Source organism: Oncorhynchus nerka, linkage group LG3 (assembly GCF_034236695.1).
Source record: "Oncorhynchus nerka isolate Pitt River linkage group LG3, Oner_Uvic_2.0, whole genome shotgun sequence".
In the NCBI taxonomy this organism is placed as follows: domain Eukaryota; kingdom Metazoa; phylum Chordata; class Actinopteri; order Salmoniformes; family Salmonidae; genus Oncorhynchus; species Oncorhynchus nerka.
In genome coordinates, this window is record NC_088398.1 from 42783 (window position 1) to 66053 (window position 23271).

General features: G+C 42.5%; 1 protein-coding gene across 1 annotated transcript; it reads right to left on the reverse strand.

The window, feature by feature from the left end:
• Positions 1 to 1228: 1228 nt before the first annotated feature.
• On the reverse strand, positions 1229 to 23153 carry LOC115120718 (mutS protein homolog 5-like). The gene is made up of 25 exons (XM_065006457.1): positions 23129 to 23153; positions 15601 to 15630; positions 15261 to 15341; positions 14958 to 15011; positions 14715 to 14836; positions 14144 to 14253; positions 14015 to 14050; positions 13852 to 13934; positions 13671 to 13716; positions 13362 to 13500; positions 13190 to 13252; positions 12961 to 13089; positions 12792 to 12864; positions 12509 to 12618; positions 12024 to 12110; positions 11858 to 11945; positions 6256 to 6323; positions 6051 to 6169; positions 5838 to 5964; positions 5558 to 5707; positions 3780 to 3854; positions 3478 to 3624; positions 3174 to 3311; positions 2086 to 2159; positions 1229 to 1340 (listed from the first exon to the last, which is right to left on the reverse strand). The coding sequence occupies exons 1-25, from the start codon at positions 23151 to 23153 to the stop codon at positions 1229 to 1231; spliced, it is 2286 nt and encodes a 761-aa protein (XP_064862529.1).
• Between the last annotated feature and the right edge of the window lie 118 nt (positions 23154 to 23271).

The window sequence follows — 23271 nt, forward strand, 5'->3', positions numbered from 1 at the left end:
TGTTAGACAACAGTAGTGTTGCTGTTAGACAACAGTAGTGTTGCTGTTAGACAGACAACAGTAGCGTTGCTGTTAGACAGACAACAGTAGCGTTGCTGTTAGACAACAGTAGCGTTGCTGTTAGACAACAGTAGCGTTGCTGTTAGACAGACAACAGTAGCGTTGCTGTTAGACAGACAACAGTAGTGTTGCTGTTAGACAGACAACAGTAGCGTTGCTGTTAGACAACAGTAGCGTTGCTGTTAGACAGACAACAGTAGCGTTGCTGTTAGACAACAGTAGCGTTGCTGTTAGACAACAGTAGTGTTGCTGTTAGACAGACAACAGTAGCGTTGCTGTTAGACAACAGTAGTGTTGCTGTTAGACAACAGTAGTGTTGCTGTTAGACAGACAACAGTAGCGTTGCTGTTAGACAGACAACAGTAGCGTTGCTGTTAGACAGACAACAGTAGTGTTGCTGTTAGACAGACAACAGTAGCGTTGCTGTTAGACAGACAACAGTAGCGTTGCTGTTAGACAACAGTAGCGTTGCTGTTAGACAACAGTAGTGTTGCTGTTAGACAACAGTAGTGTTGCTGTTAGACAACAGTAGTGTTGCTGTTAGACAGACAACAGTAGCGTTGCTGTTAGACAACAGTAGTGTTGCTGTTAGACAACAGTAGTGTTGCTGTTAGACAGACAACAGTAGCGTTGCTGTTAGACAACAGTAGTGTTGCTGTTAGACAACAGTAGTGTTGCTGTTAGACAACAGTAGCGTTGCTGTTAGACAGACAACAGTAGTGTTGCTGTTAGACAGACAACAGTAGCGTTGCTGTTAGACAACAGTAGTGTTGCTGTTAGACAGACAACAGTAGCGTTGCTGTTAGACAACAGTAGCGTTGCTGTTAGACAGACAACAGTAGTGTTGCTGTTAGACAGACAACAGTAGCGTTGCTGTTAGACAAACAACAGTAGTGTTGCTGTTAGACAGACAACAGTAGCGTTGCTGTTAGACAGACAACAGTAGTGTTGCTGTTAGACAACAGTAGTGTTGCTGTTAGACAGACAACAGTAGCGTTGCTGTTAGACAGACAACAGTAGCGTTGCTGTTAGACAACAGTAGCGTTGCTGTTAGACAACAGTAGCATTGCTGTTAGACAGACAACAGTAGTGTTGCTGTTAGACAACAGTAGCGTTGCTGTTAGACAACAGTAGCATTGCTGTTAGACAGACAACAGTAGCGTTGCTGTTAGAGCAGGTCTCCTCCAGAGGGAAGCAGCTCCTCCTTCATGTAGCACTGCAGATCCACACTCTGGTCCTCAAGGTCCACACACAGAAATGTCTTCACTACACAAACACACCTGACAGGGACACACACACAAAGAAAACACCTGTGGGTGATTGTGCGTATGTATTGCAGGCAGAATAACTTATTTAAATGTTCATCTGAGCCATCTTTGTTACAGGTGAATGGTAACAGCTGAATAAGATGAGAAAAAGAGGAAACCCGCACACTGATCTTGATAGTATCACTGCTCTTTAATAACTTTACGTATCGACTTCAAGACCTTCCTCAGAGCGTTTGTGAGTGTTTATAATTAGCAACCTTATGTAGACATTGATCCACCCACATCCGTTCAATGCATCAAATGGGGTTGTTGTCGAAGGAAAATAAGCAAGTGTTACCAAATATAACAATGTGCATTTATTTCATAACTATTCTAATAACGTGTGTAAAACCACAATGAGGACATCGATTCATAAATCATTGGTTACAGTGCAAGAAAAAACGTTAAGCATAAACTGAAGTGGAGGCATTCATTCATGTTCACATTTACATGCATTCTTTTATCTCAACTTATTTAAATGTAAAATCTGGTGGTCTCACATTGACCCGGTAGAGGTACTCCTCGTATTTAGCCTCGTTGTTATTGTGTTACTATTTCCTATTTATTGAGGAAATATTTGTCTTATTCTAACTCTGCACTGTTGGGAATGGGCTCGTCAGTAAGCCTTACACTGTCTACACCTGTTGTATTCAGCCAAGAACATTTGATTTGATTTGACTTTGTGTGTGTGTGTGTTCACTGTGATTGTGTGACTTACTTGTTTGCCTGCTCCTCTGTAGATGGTCGGTCGATGCGTTTAATGGTCTTTCCTGTTCTGTACAGTTCAGATACCTACACAAACACATACATAACTTACACTCTTAGTTTGCATTTCTGTTGAAAAAAATGTGATGCCTTATTGTACTTGTGCATAGACACAGGGAGTAGTTTGGGAGTGTTATATATACATTTTTGGTAGAGAAAAAATTGGTGGGTTGGTGGGTTGGTGCTGGAAAAATATTTTTCGGCTGCATTACAGATGCTATATCAGTCCGCTAATACATAACTATTAAAGATTGAGTGCACTACTTTTGTGGAGAAAAAATAAATAACAAATAAATAGTTTGTAGTTTGTTTGTATCCTGTTTAGTGATTGATTACTGTGAGTATTAATGAAGTTTAGGCCATGAAACTGTGTGGATGCTAATTTAGAAAGGTTGACCTAAATAGATAAGAGGAAATTGCCTAGGATCAAATAGCAGGGTCAGGCCCAGGACATTGAAGATGGACGGGGTGTGATTCTGACATCTAGCTAAATAAAGAGAGGACCATGGACATTCCACAGGGGAAAGGAGGGACACTCATTGGGGTTATAAAATGTATAGCTGGGGAGGTGACACCTACAAGAGGGTGGTGACCAAAAGGAGGGAAGAGTATAAGATGTTTTGTGAACTTTATGAATGTATGCACACAGCTGACTGTATCCTTGGTATTAAACACTTAACTTCTCTTGAGCTTTTAGTCTCAATTCCTTGTTGCAAAGAGGTTGCAATAGCATTTTTCTTTTCAACAAATGGAAACAGGATGTGCCCGAGCTCAATTTCGAATCTCATAGCAAAAGCGTCTGAATACTTATGTAAATAAGGTATGTTTTTTAATATGTAATAAATGTGCAAAAATGTTTTTAAAAAGCTGTTTTCGCTTTGTCATTATGGGGTATTGTGTGTATTTAAGGCTGTAATGTAACATAACGTGGAAAAAGTAAAGGTCTGAATACTTTCCGAACACACTCTCTATACATAAAAGAAAGTGCTGCAGCACCCCTAAATCCCACAGCTATGCTAGTGTGTGTGTGGTGTAGCGTACCTCCACTCCTCTCTGTACGAGGCTAGGGGGAAGGCCTGCCAGTGTAGCGATGTTGGCTGCGTAGCTGAAGCGACAGATCCCATCCTTCAGCTGGTACAGAAACACCAATTCATCCCCATCCACCGCTCTCTCCAGAGTCTACACACACAAAACACACATTTCAAGGCTGGAATTCAGTCCAAGGCATGCTTAGGGCAGACAATACACCGTTTAAAGGGTTTTTCCCCAACAAATCCCAGCCTTACATACTGAAAGGGACAGATACCACACACACACACACACACACACCACACACACACAGTACCAGTAGTGACAGCAGGCCTGAGGAAGGTAGGAGACCCAGCTGTAGCAGACTGTGGAAGTTAGTGGCCAATAGAATGTGATGAACCTCGGCTGGAACTCTTTTCAGCCAATGAGAGATAGATGCCGCCAGAAGGGAAAGCCCATCCACCTGGTGAGAAACAGTTTACTTGGACCCACATTGAAACACTGAAACATAGAAAGACCCAAAGAAAGGCAAATAACTGGGCAGTGTAAGAGAGACCTTTCTCCTCCATCCCTCCTTTCATGTCTCACGTGTTTCATCCCTCTTTCCCTCTCTCTCACCGTGTTAGTTCCTTTCCCAAACTCATCAATCAGGACCAGTGAGTGACCGCTGCTGTGGTTCAGAGCATGAGCCATCTGTAGCACAGACATACACACACACATATGTGTATGACACACTGAGAATAGGTAAATGCATGCGTGCGTGTCTGTAGTGCAGTGGTGTAAAGTATTTAAGTAAAAATACTTTAAAGTACTACTTAAGTCGTTTTTGGGGGGGTATCTGTACTTTACTATTTATATTTGTGAAAACTTTTACTTTTACTCCACTACATTCCTAATGAAAATAATGTACTTTTGTACTTTTTACTCCCATACATTTTCCCAGACACCCAAAAGTACTTGTTACATTTTAAATTCTTAGCAAGACAGGAAAATAGTCAAATTCACACACTTATCAAGATAATTTCCCTGCTTACATACTGCCTCTGATCTGACGGATTCACTAAACACACATGCTTTGTTTGTAAATTATGTCTGAATGTTGGAGTGTGCCTCTGGCTATCAATATATTTTTTTAAATAATAGTGCCACCTGGTTTGCTTAATATAAGGAATTTGAAATGATTTATACTTAAAAAAATAAAATAAATTATACCCCTTTTTCTCCCCAATTTTGTAGTATCCATTTGTTTAGTAGCTACTATCTTGTCTCATCGCTACAACTCCCGTACGGTCTCGGGAGAGACGAAGGTTGAAAGTCATGCATTCTCCGATACACAACCCAACCAAGCCGCACTGCTTCTTAACACAGTGCGCATCCAACCCGGAAGCCAGCTGCACCAATGTTTCAGAGGAAACACTGTGCACCTGGCAACCTTGGTTAGTGGTAGGCCAAATTGTGCGTCGCCCCACGGACCCCTGGTCACGGCCGGTTACGACAGAGCCTGGGCGCGAACCCAGAGTCTCCGGTGGCACTTAACCACTGCGCCACCCGGGAGGCCCCCATGATTTATACTTTTACTTTTGATACATAAAGTAATTTTTGTTGGTTGACCTGACCAATTTCACATAGAATTGTGAGTTATAGATCTTTCATTCCTATTGAAAGCAAGTCTAAGAAGCAATAGATCTGTTCTATGTGGGCTATTTCTATGCTTCGCGTTCTGAAGTTTGTTTTTGCGTCTTTTACTTTTTTGGTTTTGTACACCAGCTTCAAAAAGCTGAATATACAATCGTTTTGGTTACGGAAAATATATTTCACAGCGGTTTAGATGATACAATGATTGTCACAATGACTGCTTGTTTTGTCACGTAAACTATTTGGATTTTTGCAACCAGGAAATGGCAGAGCGATTTATGAATAGTGCATCTTGATCTTAAGTATATTTGAGCAATTACATGTCATTTTAATACTTAAGTACATTTAAAACCAAATAGTTTTAGCATTTTACTCAAGTAGTATTTATATCCTGCCTGGTTGGCCCTGACCGGGGCTATCATTGGACGGGGCCACAGTGCCCCCCCTGTCTTAACCTCCAGAATCTATACTGCATTTTTTTTTAAACTAGGCAAGTCAGTTAAGAACGAATTCTTATTTTCAATGACGGCCTAGGAATAGTCTATGTGCTGGGGGGCTAGGGTCAGTCTGTTATATCTGGTGTAATTCTCCTGTCTTATCTGGTGTCCTGTGTGAATTTAAGTATGCTCCCTCTAATTCTCTCTCTCTCTCTGACTTTCACTTTTACTGGTCATTTTCTATTAAGGTATCTTTACTTTTACTCAAGTATGACAATTTGGTACTTTTTCCAACACTGGCGTAGTGTGTATGTGTGTGTGTACCTGGTTGAGGTCTATCATGAAGGTGCTGAGTCCTACAGACACAGATTCTCTGCTCTGCATGCGTGTGAAGATTCCGTCAACCAGACCAATCTCTGCCTCCTTCGCTGGCACGTCAGAACCAATCAGAGCCATGAACACAATCAGACCCACCTGACCCAGCCAATCAGAAGGAAGAGAAAACAATCTATCCTGGAACAACTCAAGAACTGTATCTGTCTTTGACACTTTCTGCGCGTGTGTGCGTGTGCGTGCGTGTAAGTGAGTGAGTGTGTGTCCTTGCCTGTTTGAGGTAGATGCTCTTGCCAGATGAGTTGGGCCCGGTGATGATCTTGACCCGTCCCCGAGTCTCAGAACTCAGGAAGGAGTTAGACACAAACATAGGAGAACACAACTCCAACAGAGGGTGTCTGAGAGTGAGAGAAAGAGAGATCTGAGCAACCTAGGGGTTCATACAGGCGTCTAGCCAGCTGGAATGGGGTCTGTGTGTGCGTACCTGGCCTGTCTGAGTGTTATCCTGTGGTGGTTGGCCAGAGTGGGGGTAGTGTATCCGTACTCCTGGGAGGCATGGCTCAGTGCCATCAGACAGTCCAGCTCAGCACTCAGATCCAGAACCTACACACACACACACACACACACACGTAGCATAATCCCACAAAAAGGTAAGTGTGCACACAGAGATACCACATAAAGACGCACACCTTGTACAGACAGGCGCTTCTCTCCAGGACTGTGGTCTGCAGCTGTGTCATAACCACAGTCTCCATGTCTGAGAGAGAGAGAGAGAGAGAGATTCAGACATGCAGAGAGTATGGTCTACTTTTTTTCCCCAAAAGGGTTTCTTCGGTTGTACCCTAGAGATCTTCACGGGTCCACCTGTACCAGAAAACCTGATCCGAGCGGGTCCGGATCCTGAATTGTAAATAACGTCAAGGGTCTGGGTCGGTTCTCATATGATTGTCACAGGTCTTGGGTATGTGTAATTTTAACTGGCTTGTCCGGAAGGGACAAGTAAATATCCGAAAGTGACTGCTGCTGCAGAGAGACAAGACAGAAATTGTATAATTTATGCTGCTGGTCTTGCTTTTCAGAAGAGTGGAGATTGGTGTGTGTAGCTTGTTGTTGGCCAATATTAAGTCATCAAAGTGCCAATAGGCTGCAACCACAGTCTCCATGTGTGGCAAAAGTTAGGAGATATCTAATCAACGGAAGATGGATTTAAAAGGCAGACTGCTACTTAATATTTTGAAAAGAGTTTATGTTATTTGTAACTGTAGGATGAGAAAGCACACGCACTGCAGCATCAGTTAGCATAGCTAGCTAGCTAGCGTTACTAGCTTCTCATCCTGGTTTGATGCCGTCCAAGACTGGTACTACGTAATCATATTGGATCAAATCAAATTGTATTTGTCACATACACCGAAAACAACAAGCCCTTAACCAACAATGCAGTTCAAGAAATAGAGTTAAGAAAACATTTCCTAAAAAAACTAAAGTTTAAAAAAAAAAATTACAAGAAAATTACATAACAATAATGAGGCTATATACAGGGGGTACCGGTACCGAGTTAACGTACGGGATTACAGGTTCGTCAAGGTCATTTGTAAAGTGACTATGCATAGATAATAAACAGCGAGTAGCAGCCATGTAAAACCAAAGGGGGGGGGGGGGGGGGGGGGTCAGTGTAAATAGTCCAGGTGGCCATTTGATTAATTGTTAATAATAGCAGTCTTATGGCTTGGGGGTAGAAGCTGTTAAGGAGCCTTTTGGTCCTAGACTTGGAATATGTGCATAGTATTATTACTGGTGGTTAGAAAACACTCTGAAGTTTCTTAAACTGTTTGAACTATGTCTGTGAGTAAAATAGAACTCATATGGCAGACAAAAACCTGAGAAGAAATCCAAACAGGAAGTGAGAACTCAATTTAGAAAACAGTGCCATTGGATGTCCATGTTAGATATGGATGAGCATGCACTTCCTAGGGCTTCCACAAGATGTCCCTGTCTTTAGATTCTGGTTGTATGATTCTACTATGAAGAAGGGGCTCATAATAGCTCTTTGTGTGGGTGGTCTGGTAGAAAGCCTCGGTCTCATTACGCGAGGTCACAAGAGAGTGTCCTACCATTCCTATGCGTTTCGTCAGACAATGAAATTCTCCGGTTGGAACCTTATTGCTGATTAATGTTTAAAACATCCTAAATATGGATTGCATACATCATTTGACTTGTTTCTACGACCTGTAATGGAACTTTTTGAGTTTTTGTCTGGAGGAATTGCTCGTGCTTTTTGCTTTTTCTTTGGGTTCTGAGCGCCGTTCTCAGATTATTCTTTTTCTGTAAAGTTTTTTAAATTTTAAATCTGACACAGCGGTTGCATAGAGGATACATTTATCTTTAATTCTGTGAATAACACTTCAAATCAAATCAAATTTTATTTGTCACATACACATGGTTAGCAGATGTTAATGCGAGTGTAGCGAAATGCTTGTGCTTCTAGTTCCGACAATGCAGTAATAACCAACAAGTAATCTAACTAACAATTCCAAAACTACTGTCTTATACACAGTGTAAGGGGATAAAGAATTGGTACATAAAGATATATGAATGAGTGATGGTACAGAGCAGCATAGGCAAGATACAGTAGATGGTATCGAGTACAGTATATACATATGAGATGAGTATGTAAACAAAGTGGCATAGTTAAAGTGGCTAGTGATACATGTATTACATAAGGATGCAGTAGATGATATAGAGTACAGTATATACGTATACATATGAGATGAATAATGTAGGGTATGTAAACATTATATTAGGTAGCATTGTTTAAAGTGGCTAGTGATATATTTGACATCATTTCCCATCAATTCCCATTATTAAAGTGGCTGGAGTTGAGTCAGTGTGTTGGCAGCAGCCACTCAATGTTAGTGGTGGCTGTTTAACAGTCTGATGGCCTTTTCGATAGAAGCTGTTTTTCAGTCTCTCGGTCCCAGCTTTGATGCACCTGTACTGACCTCGCCTTCTGGATGATAGTGGGGTGAACAGGCAGTGGCTCGGGTGGTTGTTGTCCCTTATGATCTTTATGGCCTTCCTGTAACATCGGGTGGTGTAGGTGTCCTGGAGGGCAGGTAGTTTGCCCCCGGTGATGCGTTGTGCAGACCTCACTACCCTCTGGAGAGCCTTACGGTTGTGGGCGGAGCAGTTGCCGTACCAGGCGGTGATACAGCCCGCCAGGATGCTCTCGATTGTGCATCTGTAGAAGTTTGTGAGTGCTTTTGGTGACAAGCCGAATTTCTTCAGCCTCCTGAGGTTGAAGAGGCACTGCTGCGCCTTCTTCACAATGCTGTCTGTGTGAGTGGACCAATTCAGTTTGTCTGTGATGTGTGTGCCGAGGAACTTAAAACTTACTACCCTCTCCACTACTGTTCCATCGATGTGGATAGGGGGGTGTTCCTTGCATCTTCTATCAATGTTAATTGTGAGTATTTTTGCAAAATCACCAGATGTTTTGGAATCAAAACATTTCTGCATGTAACATGCCAATGTAAACTGAGATTTAAACAAATATATGCACATTATCGAACAAAACACACAAATACATGTATAACATGATGTCCTATGAGTGTCATCTGGAATGGGCCAAAATACCAGCAACAGTGTGTGAAAACCTTGTGAAGACTTACAGAAAACGTTTGACCTCTGTTATATACCCTTTGTTGGCAATGACAAAGTATTGAGATAAACTTTTGTTATTGACCAAATACTTATTTTCCACCATAATTTGCAAATAAATTCATAAAAAATCCTACAATGTGATTTTCTGGATTTTTCTTTCTAATTTTGTCTGTCATAGTTGAAGTGTACCTATGATGAAGATTACAGGCCTCTCATCTTTTTAAGTGGGAGAACTTGCACAATTGGTGGCTGACTAAATACTTTTTTGCCCCACTGTATATTGACTATGTCCGTCCTAGCTTGCTCATGTCTTAATCAAAATTACAGATTGCCTGTTATTCGCTTGTCATCCCCTTATGCCATAGTTTGTACATCTCAATTGTCCATAGAAACCACATTTGTTTAAAACTTGTTGAGGATAGGGGGCAGTATTTTCACTTTGGATGAATTGCGTGCCCATAGTGAACTGCATCAAACTCTGTCCCGGATTGCTAATATATGCATATTATTATTACTATTGGATAGAAAACACTCTGAAGTTTCTAAAACTGTTTGAATTATGTCTGTGAGTATAACACAACTCATAGAGCAGGCAATCTTCCAAACAAGAAGTGAAATTCTGAAAGTTGGGGCAACTTTGACGTCATAGCCCCCTCCTTTCCCAACAAGATATGGATCTGGAAGCACTTCCTACACCTTCCACTAGATGTCCTCATTCAGTAGAAAGTGTAATGGAGTATTTGCTGTGAACTTTGACCTAATGGGAGGGAAAATAGTCAGTGTCCCGACAGAATGCCATTTTCCTGTGGCGCATTTCTCTGTGGGTGCTACCGCTGTTCCAGTCAGCTCCAGATGAAAACGTATGATCCGGTTGGAACGTTATTGGATATATATGATAATAACATCCTGAAGATTGATTCTCTACTTAGTTTGACCAGTTTATTCGACCTGGAATATATCTTTTGGAAGTTTTCGTGCGAGTTATCTTGGACCAGCAGTCAGTTTTTGGGCACGTGAGCTGAAAGTGATAGCAAATGCAGCTACTTGGACACTAGTATTGGACATTATGGAACAAAACAACGATTTATTGTGGAACTAGGACTCCTTGCACTACATTCTGATGAAAGATCATCAAAGGTAAGGGAATATTTATGTTGTAATTTCGTATTTTTGGTGACTCCAACATGGCGGTTACGTCTGAGCGCCGTCTCAGATTATTGCAATGTTAGGCTTTTTCCGTAACGTTTTTAAAAGATCTGACACAGCGGTTGCATTAAGAACCAGTGTATCTTTAATTATATGTAGAACATGTATCTTTAGTCAAAGTTTATGATGAGTATTTCTGTTATCTGGCGTAGCTTTCTATAATTCCTCCGGATACTTTGGAGGAATTTCTGAACATGGCGTCAATGTAAACCGAGATTTGTGGATATAAAAATGCATATTATCGAACAAAACAAATGTACTGTGTAACATGTCATATGACTGTCATCTGATGATGATTTTCAAGAGGTTAGTGATTCATTTTATCTCTAATCCTGCTTTTGTGATTTTATCTTTGGCTGGAAAAAATGGCTGCATTTTTTTTTGGGTTTGCTGGTGGTCTAACATAAATATATGTTGTGTTTTCGCTGTAAAACATTTAACAAATCTGACATGATGGGTAGATGAACAAGATGTGTATCTTTCATTTGAGGTATTGGACTTGTTAATGTGTTAAAGTTAAATATTTCTAAAGAATATTTCCCTGAGGGGAACTCCTTGCCCCAAGTCAACCATTTCCAGGCTGTATCCCATCCAGCCGTGATTGGGAGTCCCACAGGGCGGCGCACAATTGGCCCAGCGTCGTCCAAGTTTGGCAGGGGTAGGCCGTCATTGTAAATAACAATTTGTTCTTCACTGACTTGCCTAGTTAAATAAAGGTTACATATCAGCTATGTTTTTTTAAAGGCAGTAAATGAGACTGAATTAACTGTTTCGCTGACAGACAAGTCTCCGCTGACAGCCAGGTGTAGCAGTGGCAAGATGTTGGGACTTATGTAGGCCCTAACAGTTATTGGGCACCGTTTGTCACCATTATAGTGCAATTAATGTATTGTTTAGTGTCGTGTTGTGTAGTGGCTTTGCTGGCATGCATTCCACAATATTTTTTTTCCGATCCACCAAGATTTACATGCCAAAATCACCACCGGTACCAACGCACATTGACTTGGTACCGGTAACCCCTGTATATATAGCCTCGTTATTGTTATGTAATTTTATTGTGTTACTTTTTATTACATGTTTTACTTTAGTTTATTTAGTAAATATTTTCTTAACTAATTTCTTTCACTGTATTGTTGTTTATGGGCTTGTAAGTAAGCATTTCACGGTAAGGTCAACACCTGTTGCATTCGGCGCATGTTTGATTTGTTTGCTGTTTTTGATACCATTCCACTTCATTAACATGAGCCCGTTCTCCCCAATTAAGGTGCCACCAACCCCGTGGTATATATATTTATATTCCTGTCTCTGACATTGCTCGTTCTGATATTTATTTTTCTGGATTATGTTTGTCCCCATTTTAGAGAGGACAGAGAGAGACGAGAGAAGAGGAGCGAGAGAAAGAGAGGGGAGGGCTGACAGCCTGACCTTTGGTGTCACAGTGTAAGTCTCCCAGCAGGTCATCTAGCTCCTTGGTTCTCTGACTGCGGTAGTGCAGACGCTCCTCAGACAGAAACTAAACACACACAGTGAGAACATACACACATCATAAACTCACACTCACAGTGGGAGCAATCACACACATGTATCATACACGCACCATGAAGTCAAGGCCCTCTATCTCAAAGTCCTCTTTCTCCACCATGCTGGGCAACCGAGGGACTGAGAGTAGGAACCCTATCTGAGAAAGAGATAAATAAATTATGTTGATAGTATAGGACATCCAGATTACAATTTAACCTCATTTTATGGATATTTAGAAAGCATCGGCATCCTGTTGATCCTGACAGTCAGCAAGGTACACTTTAGATTTATTTGATTAGCATTTAGCATCCTTGTTAGCATGTAAACCAGGGATGGGTAACCCCATGATGGATGTCAGATCAGGGGGTTGTAGACAGACAGTAATAGTAGATGTCAGACCAGGGGAATGTAGACAGACAGTAGTAGTAGATGTCAGACCAGGGGAATGTAGACCGACAGTAATAGTAGATGTCAGACCAGGGGGATGTAGACAGACAGTAGTAGTAGATGTCAGACCAGGGGGATGTAGACAGACAGTAGTAGTAGATGTCAGACCAGGGGGATGTAGATGACGCAGCAGGAGGGGATGCGGGTGTCCAGGTGCTCCAGCTCTCTGCGAGCCACGTCTGTCAGGAAGTCAGACAGTCCCATCATCCTCCTCTTCTCTGGCAGAGGGAGCAGACGGAGGTGAGTAAGATGACCCTAACCTTCAGCTAACATAACCCTAACCTTAAACTAACATAACCCTAACCTTCAACTAACATAACCCTAACCTTCAACTAACATAACCCTAACATAACTCTAACCTTCAGCATTCCCTAATGGTATGAACACTCACTCTCGTCTATAGCAGGGTCCACATTGGGTTTGACAGTGAAACGGTTTTCTGCTAAACTGCCCTCAAAGTCCACCTATACAAGACACAAATCACAGAATAAAATGAGAATGAAACACATTGACATACAGAACATGGGAGCTGCACCTGACGTGTGTACTGTGTGTCCCACCACTCTGCTGATGAGCGAGGCGATGTAGTAAAGGTCATCTGAGAATCCCTCACTGATCTCCTGGAAGAGTTGGATGGACTGAGGCAGGGAGCGCACTGTGTCCCTGATACACACCGCACTATACACTGTCTACAACACAGACACACACACTATTCACAATGCACCGTAGCTTGTCTAATACACATACAGACATGCTATTCATATAGATAACTGGCCGTAGAACTCCTACCTTGTAGAGACCCTGCCAGTCAGAGACTTTGGTGTGAGACAGAGACATCGAACGCAGGAGAGTCTACAGCAGGAGAAATAATACTCTTTATTACAGAAAATTCATACTCATCACTGATGTTGCAGACTGAGGCCTGCATGGCGCTGAGGGGTAGTTCACAGGTCATGGTTACCGGGATGTTCCTGATGTTGCGTAGGGAGGACTGCAAAGTGTTTAGGGAGTCAGAGTTGCGTGGACAGGAGAAGAATCTCACAACTTCCTGTCTCCTGTTTAACACCGCCAGGTCACGAGTAGGCCTCAGAAACCACTGGCTGAGAGAGAGAGAGAATTTCACAATAACCAACATCTAGCAGAACAAGGAGGGATAGAGATTATGACTACGCACCACAAACAGGTACTTAGGTATTGATTATGTTTCTCAGATATAATCTGTGTGTGGTTGGTTTCTGACACTTCAACCATGAGAACAGGTTTTCCTCACCGAAGCAGTTTGGAGCCAAACTTGCACCTGCAGTGATTCAGTATCCCTGAAACAGAGACACCAACACCCATGACATCATCACTACAGGAAACACGACTGAGAGATCACCGCTTCTCATAATGCGAGTGTGACAATGTACTGACATCACATCAGCGCATTAACTTCCCATAATGTGTGTTACCATAGAGACTGAGCCCTTCCTTCTCCCCAGACTGCAGCTTGTACACAGAGGGGTGCAGCTCTGACTTGAAGATCTGCAGCACGCTGGAACACACACACACAACAAACATGGCATAGAGAGTGTGTGTGTGTGTTTGTTTGTGTTTGTCTCCAGGGGGACTGACCTGTAAGTATCCTGGTCCACGTACACTACATCTTTCCTGTAAGAGGAATGAAATTCAGATGTGAAAAAAACATTCAACCACAATACATATACACAACTGACCTGATCTCTCTGTATGTGTGTGTCTTACAGTGTGTAGGTGTGGAACTGTAAGATGGGGACTCCCACACTGCTGTCCTCTAGCTCCACTCCCACTCTCCTCCTGTCCAGACACTTCAGCAACGCACCTACTGACCGCAGCTAGGACACACACACAAATAAACACACACACAACATTTTCAATTGAATCTCAAATGTCAGTGTGAGGTTATTTTCCTGGAACAAGGGGGAGGAGAACTCACCATGAGAGGGGAGGAGAACTCACCATGAGAGGGGAGGAGAACTCACCATGAGAGGGGAGGAGAACTCACCATGAGGGGGGAGGAGAACTCACCATGAGGGGGGAGGAGAACTCACCATGAGGGGGAGGAGAACTCACCATGAGGGGGAGGAGAACTCACCATGAGGGGGGAGGAGAACTCACCATGAGGGGGAGGAGAACTCACTATGAGGGGGAGGAGAACTCACCATGAGGGGGAGGAGAACTCACCATGAGGGGGAGGAGAACTCACTATGAGGGGGAGGAGAACTCACCATGAGGGGGAGGAGAACTCACCATGAGGGGGGAGGAGAACTCACTATGAGGGGGGAGGAGAACTCACCATGAGGGGGGAGTCAAAGGAGATGCAGGAGGAGAGGTAGGAGATTCTCTCTCTCTCTGAGACAGCGGGAGGAAGGAAGGGAAAATGGGCAGACAACAGCCTCTGCTTACTGACCTCCAGACCTGTGGTAAAGAGAGGGAGAGAGAGAGAGAATCTGTAACTGAAAACTTGACTATTGATGTTCAAAAGTTACACTGAGAACAATACCTAGTGTATTGCCACAGGCAAGGCAGCTGTTCTTACCAAAGTCCACATAGGGATAGGTCACCACCTCAGGCCTGTAGTCTGGGTTGGCTCCTGGAAGCAGGGAGGAGAGAGGGAGTCAGAAAGAGAGAGGGGGATAGAAGAGAGTGAAAAAGAAGAGCGTTAGAGATAGAAGAGAGCTTGAGAGAGAGTGATAGAAGGGCAAGCAGATAAAGCGAGAAAGTGCAAATGTATAAAGATTTTTTAGCATTAAACTTTACCCTCCACCTTAACCATCACCCCTCCCCGGCCAGCCTAAAGTTTTCCCTTCCCCAGTCCTCCCTGTGCGGTGCTCCTCCTCACCCAGTCCCTGCATGAAATGGACCATGCAGCGTTCCTGCTTAGCACTGGTAATGATCACATGAGGGCTCACCTCCTGGACCACTGAGAGAGGGAGGGTGAGAGGGGAAAGGGGGGAACAGAGGCAGGGGACCGGGGACAGGGGGAAGGAGAGGAGAAGAACAGGGGGAGAGGACAGGGGAGAAGGGGACCAGCGGGAGGGAGGGGGAGGGAGAGGGGGACAGGGGAGAGGGGACCGGGGGTAGAGGGACAGAGAAATGTGTTTGGGTCAATTAGTAGTTTAGGTGTGTACTGACTACCTCTGGTTAGTGTGTGTAAGTGTATGTGTGTTTAACTTATATACCTCTGGCCAACAGTTGGAGCTCGTGGTTGTCTGAGGTCCCGATCCTCCTTTTGCCATTGAAATGCTCAGTCTAGTCTTGTTGGCCCCTGTTGATAAACATGTAAAAAATATTTACATACACAGCCCTGATTGGCAGATAGGATATTACAGTACATCTACCCTTACCCCTTCAAAGTAGTAGGATACATACTCATCAGAATAATCAGATCAGATTGTGATGTCCTGATCTGGGACAAAAACATCATCCCACCCGAACATGCTGACGCAAAAATGACATTATCATAATGTTATTTTGACCTCATAGTGTAAATTACATTTTTGACTGCACTGCCTTTTTAAGGGGTGGTTCTCCCATATACACCAAGGCCAGCAGCTGGGTTTGGTCTACTTATATAGTTAACTGACAGTATATGAACCAGAAAACATTTGCAAGTGGCAGTGGTGTAGTGAATGGCACATACAGGTATAGGCTGTATACTCACTTATTTTTCAGTGGGCATTGCATATACTCACTTCTTAATCCCCACTGATACCTGTCAAAGCAGTGTAGTGGAGGTATCCACCTTATCAAGTAATAGGGCTGATGGAACAGATTGGACTGTTTAGCTTAAAATATTGATAAAATATTATTTCTTCACATTTTACGCGCAACAATGTACACACGACTGTGTGAATATTACAAAATGCAATTTGGGGCTAACACCTTTCTAAAATGTGCACCACACGTGAGCTGTTTCATGGACAGAGGTGGGAATATCTGTTAGAAAGTGGTGGGATTTAAAGATGCAATAACTGTCATGGGTTGATAATATGATTAGGATAATTCCTTTGGCTGCTAGACAATGAAAGTAAGTTGAAAGAAAACCAATAGAACATGAGAAAGCATGCTTACCTGTCAGAATGATATCATGATTATTTGCATCAATCCAGTGGCCATTTATTTTGCAAACTCCATCTCATGTGCTACAGAAACACTGCTAACCAAACAACACTGATAGGTGCCTGCACAGTTGAATTAAACTTCTTAGGGATCAAATCCCATTAACGGGATCGATTTGACAACATCCGGTGAAATGGCAGAGCCCAAATTCAAATGAAATTAGAAATATTTAACTTTCATACATTCACAAGTGCAATACACCAAATTAAAGCTTTACTTCTTGTTAATCCAGCCACCATGTCAGATTTCCAAAAGTGTTTTACGGTGAAAGAAAACCATGCTATTATCTGAGGACAGCACCCCATCAAACAAACACAGACAATCAAATTTCATCCCTCCAGGCGCTACACAAAACTCAGAAATAACGATATAATTCATGCCTTACCTTTGAAGAGCTTCTTCTGTCGGCACTCCAATATGTCCCATAAACATGACAAATGGTCCTTTTGTTGGATTAATTCCGTCGTTATATCTCCAAAATGTCCATTTATTTGGAGCGTTTGATCCAGAAAAACACCGGTTCCAACTCGCGCAACATGACTACAAAATATCTAATAAGTTACCTGTAATCTTTGTCCAAACATTTCAAACAAAATATGAAAATATATATATATATATACATTTACGAAATAACATGGGTAACCATTTACACACTTTCAATATTTGGAAGACCCTCAGTCCTCTATAAAATCAAATCTATTTATATAGCCCCAGCCTAAAACCCCAAACAGCAAGCAATGCAGGTGTAGAAGCACGGTGGCTAGGAAAAACTCCCTAGAAAGGCAAAAACCTAGGAAGAAACCTAGAGAGGAACCAGGCTATGAGGGGTGGCCAGTCCTCTTCTGGCTGTGCCGGGTGGAGATCACAGTGGTTGTAGAGGGTGCAACAGGACAGCACCTCAAAAGTAAAAATGAACAGTTTAGGGTTCCATAGCCGCAGGCAGAACCGTTGAAACTGGAACAGCAGCAAGGCCAGGTGGACTGGGGACAGCAAGGAGTCATCATGCCAGGTAGTCCTGATGCATGGTCCTTGGGCTCAGGTCCTCCGAGAGAGAGAAAGAAAGAGAGAATTAGAGAGAGCATACTTGAATTCACATAAGACTCCCATTCGGAGTCAGTGTCACTGTGAAAGAAAATGTTCAGTTAGAATAGTTTCACATATGAGCCCTTATTCAACAGGTATAATAAACAGATATAGGGAACATAAGGTTGAATATATTATTATGACCTGCTAGATCTACTGTCTCTTTTATATTATGACATTTCAGCTAGATCTACTGTCTCTATTATATTATGACAGACGAGCTAGATCTACTGTCTCCATTTCACTTTGGCCATTGTTGTGGGCCTGCCCCCCCTCAACAGCCTCAAATAGGCTATTTAATGTGGGTTGGGGTGGGGTGGCAGACACACGCATCTCACATTTCATGACATTACATGTTTATATATTGCTTCTAAAATTTAAAAAAATCACAAATAATATTTTCTATTATTCATTTCAAACAAGTGCATTAGCATGATAAGAATTACCAGTCTAAAACAATGTCCTCTCCCGTTCAAAAAATATTCCTCCACAATCGCTAAATGAATCGTCCTACAACAATCTCTGTCTCACTTTCCCAATCAATTTATTCTAAAATTGTGTGTACATCTGTATATCTAGACTTAGATTTAGCTTTCCCTGACTTAGTCGCCAAACTGATTGATATATAAACAGCTGAATCGGCGCATTTACCAAACAATGCAGTGCGTAATATGTGTTTCTCCTTCCGGTATGAAACTTCAATAGCGAATTACTCTTTACGCTGGAGCTTACTACATGGGTTGGTCTTGCAACACATAAACTTGACCTATTGCCGTTTACCTCAGCTCATTGGCTATCTACCCAGCTAGATTTCAAGACAATCAGTGGTCATTGGGTTAAAAGACAGTCAATCAACAAAACAGCGGGCAAATCATTGGTGCACAATGATGTCATGACTTGTTGTCTTCAAATCGGTTTCTTTCAGTCAATACGTCCCGCGAAATGGCCCATCAGTTTGATTGTGTTACAAACAAACCAGTTGATTGCAGTGAAACCAAACATGACTGGAAAAGTCATGTTCTGTGTGGGTTATTTACCTGGAATGTGTCGTTGAAAATGGAATGAGACGGAATTCACGACACAAGCGGTTCACAAAATATTTTGTGTTAGGCTATAAAAACGGATTTTATCAAACAAAAGATCATTCATTGTATAACAATGAGCATTGAAATTGCAAACAGACGAAGATCGTCAAAGGTAAACGATTTATTTTAATGCAGTTTGTGATTATGTTACGCCTGTGCTGGTTAAATTTTTTTATTTTTATGGGGCTCTATGCTCAGTTAATCGCATCGTATTCTTTCGCAGTAAATCCCTTTTTAAATCTGACAACGCAGTTGGATTAGCAAGATTCTAGGCTTTCGATACATGTGAGACACTTGTGTTTTCATGAATGTTTAATAGGACTATTTATGTAGCGATCACCTGTTGTGGAATTTCAGCCCGCTAGCGCGTTCCGTGCGCAGAGAGGTTAATATAAGTCCACTTAACATGCTCCAAACACTAAATACGTACATACATAAATGAACATGGGTACGAGGACCCGTCGCGCACCTATACAACATAAAACAACACTTGACAATAAAACAATCTCTGACAAAGACATGAGGAGAAACAGAGGGTTAAATACACAACAGGTAATGAATGGGATTGAAAACAGGTGTGTGAGAAGACAAGACAAAACCAATGGAAAATGAAAAATGGATCAATGATGGCTAGAAGGCTGGTCCCAGTCCCCGGCCGCTCCAGTTGATAGATGTAACTGTTGCTGTGTAGAATATCTATGCACTCATACCCTAGATACCGTTATCACACATCTGGTACCTGTTATTGCTAAGTTTGAGTTCTAACAAAAGACAGTTTGTTTGCTACACTACGTTCTGTATTGTCCCCCACAACACATGATAACTGCCTATACCCAAGGTCCGCCATAGCCTTTCCGCTAATGTTACTTCTAACACACACAGACACCCTCATGATAGGCCATGCATATTTTTAACCCTCACACCTCTGTAACATTAATTTGAAACTTTACACAGTGCTGCACAGGGTGGGAGCTCCATACAGCAGAATGTTCTAAATGTGACAACAAACTGAGAGTATCACCCTGCAAAAACAATTCTCTGCTGTACTACTACTGTAAACGACATTGCCAAACAACCTGAGGATACGATTCCACGTTTGCCGATTCTGATTAAAAAAGGGCTGAAACTAGAGACAGGAGTAGCAGAGGTCATGTAAATCAGCGATGCATGTTGAAAGAATAACAACGTTAACTAGACCTTTTCCTTAAGTACACTTAGCATCAAATCAAATCAAATGTATATAGCCCTTCGTACATCAGCTGATATCTCAAAGTGCTGTACAGAATCCCAGCCTAAAACCCCAAACAGCAAGCAATGCAGGTGTAGAAGCACGGTGGCTAGGAAAAACTCCCTACAAAGGCCAAAACCTAGGAAGAAACCTAGAGAGGAACCAGGCTATGTGGGGTGGTCAGTCCTCTTCTGGCTGTGCCGGGTGGAGATTATAACAGAACATGGCCAAGATGTTCAAATGTTCATAAATGACCAGCATGGTCGAATAATAATAAGGCAGAACAGTTGAAACTGGAGCAGCAGCACGGTCAGGTGGACTGGGGACAGCAAGGAGTCATCACGTCAGGTAGTCCTGGGGCATGGTCCTAGGGCTCAGGTCAGTTGAAACTGGAGCAGCAGCACAGCCAGGTGGACTGGGGACAGCAAGGAGTCATCATGTCAGGTAATTCTGGGGCATGGTCCTAGGGCTCAGGTCCTCCGAGAGAGAGAAAGAAGGAGAGAATTAGAGAACACACACTTAGATTCACACAGGACACCGAATAGGACAGGAGAAGTACTCCAGATATAACAAACTGACCCTAGCCCCCCGACACATAAACTACTGCAGCATAAATACTGGAGGCTGCGACAGGAGGGGTCAGGAGACACTGTGGCCCCATCCGAGGACACCCCCGGACAGGGCCAAACAGGAAGGATATAACCCCACCCACTTTGCCAAAGCACAGCCCCCACACCACTAGAGGGATATCTTCAACCACCAACTTACCATCCTGAGACAAGGCTGAGTATAGCCCACAAAGATCTCCGCCATGGCACAACCCAAGGGGGGGAACCAACCCAGACAGGATGACCACATCAGTGAATCAACCCACTCAGGTGACGCACCCCTTCCAGGGACGGCATGAGAAAGCCCCAGTAAGCCAGTGGAAAGAGGGGAACCGGCCAGGCAGAGACAGCAAGGGCGGTTCGTTGCTCCAGAGCCTTTCCGTTCACCTTCACACTCCTGGGCCAGACTACACTCAATCATATGACCCACTGAAGAGATGAGTCTTCAGTAAAGACTTAAAGGTTGAGACCGAGTTTGCGTCTCTGACATGGGTAGGCAGACCGTTCCATAAAAATGGAGCTCTATAGGAGAAAGCCCTGCCTCCAGCTGTTTGCTTAGAAATTCTAGGGACAATTAGGAGGCCTGCGTCTTGTGACCGTAGCGTATGTGTAGGTATGTACGGCAGGACCAAATCAGAGAGATAGGTAGGAGCAAGCCCATGTAATGCTTTGTAGGTTAGCAGTAAAACCTTGAAATCAGCCCTTGCTTTGACAGGAAGCCAGTGTAGGGAGGCTAGCACTGGAGTAATATGATCAAATTTTTTGGTTCTAGTCAGGATTCTAGCAGCCGTATTTAGCACTAACTGAAGTTTATTTAGTGCATCAGGTAGCTTGGTCACGAATATCAGAAAAGCAATCAAATTAATAGTTTACTTTTGATCTTCGGATGTTTTCACTCACGAGACTCCCAGTTACACAACAAATGTTCCGTTTGTTCCATAAAGATGATTTTATATCCAAAATGCCTCCGTTTGTTTGTCGCGTTATGTTCAGAAATCCACAGGAAAGAGCGGTCACGACAACGCAGATGAAAATTCCAAATAGTTTCCATTATGTCCACAGAAACATGTCAAACGTTTTTTATAATCAATCCTCAGGTTGTTTTTAAAATATATAATCGATAATATATCAACCGCAAATGTCTTTCACAGTAGGAGAGGGGAAAACAATGGCTGTCCAAATTCTGTTGCGCAAGCAAAACTCATGTGACCACTTGACACGATGTTATCGTTCTGGCTCATTTTTCAAAATAAAAGCCTGAAACTATGTCTGAAGACTGTTGATGCCTTGAGGAGGCGATAGGAAAAGGAATCTGGTTCACATCCCTTTAAATGGAGCAAAAGGAGGCTATGGAACATGTCGTTTTCAAAATAGAAGCCACTTCCTGCTTTGATTTTCCTCAGGATTTCACCTGCAATATCAGTTCTGTTATACTCACAGACAATATTTTGACAGTTTTGGAAACTTTAGAGTGTTTTCTATCAAATACTAATAATAATATGCATATATTAGCAACTGAGACCGAGGAGCTGGCCGTTTACAATGGGCACCTTTTCATCCAAGCTACTCAATACTGCCCCTGCAGCAATATGAAGTTAATGCAACCGCTGTGTCAGATTTTTTTTTAAACTTTACGGAAAAAGCATACCATGCAATAATCTGAGATGGCGCTCAGAGGTACACAATATTTCTCCCCCATTTTGGGGTCAAAAGAAATACGAAATTACATCATAAATATTCTCTTATCTTTGATGATCTTTCATTAGAATGCAGTGCCAGGAATCCTAGTTCCGCAATAAATCGTTGTTTTGTCCACTACTAGTGTCCAAATAGCTACTTTTGCTAGCACGTTTAGTTCACATCTCCAAACACTGGCACCAGTCCATGCGAACTCGGACGAAAACTTCAAAAAGTTATATTCCAGGTTGAATAAGCTGGTCAAACTAAGTAGAGAATCAATCTTCAGGATGTTATTATCATTAATATCCAATAACGTTCCAACCGGAGCATTCGTTTTTGTCTAGAGAGTAATGGAACGCATGACGATATCATGAGAAATGCGCCTGACCAGGAACTGGCATTCTGCCAGACCACTGACTCAAATGGCTGCCATCCGGTCCCACATCACACTAGAGGCTTCATTCCACGTTCTACTGACTGTTGACATCTTAGTGGAAGGCGTAGGAAGTGTGAACGGATCCATATCTTACTGGGATGTGAATAGGCAATGAGTTGAAAATCAACCAGCCCCAGAATTTCCACTTCCTGTTTGGACGTTTGCCTGCCATATGAGTTCTGTTATACTCACAGACATAATTCAAACAAATAGTAATAATAATATGCATATATTAGCATCTGAGACAGAGTAGGAGGCAGTTCACTATGGGCACGCAATTCATCCAAAGTGAAAATGCTGCCCCCTATCCCTAAAAAGTTAACTTCTTGTTAATCCAAATGCGTTGCCAGATTTCAAAAAGGCTTTACGGCAAAAGCATACCATGTGATTATCTGAGGACAGGACAATATTTTTTCAACCAGCACAGGCTTCACAAAATCGCAAATAGCGATGAAATAAATCACTTACCTTTGAAGATCTCTTTTTCAATCATGATGGGCAACCCAGGACAGAATCGGCAAACATGGAATTGCATCCTCAGTTTCTTTGGCAACGTCTTTTACAGTAGTAGTAGTACATCAGATAATTATTTTTGCAGGCAATATTGTCAG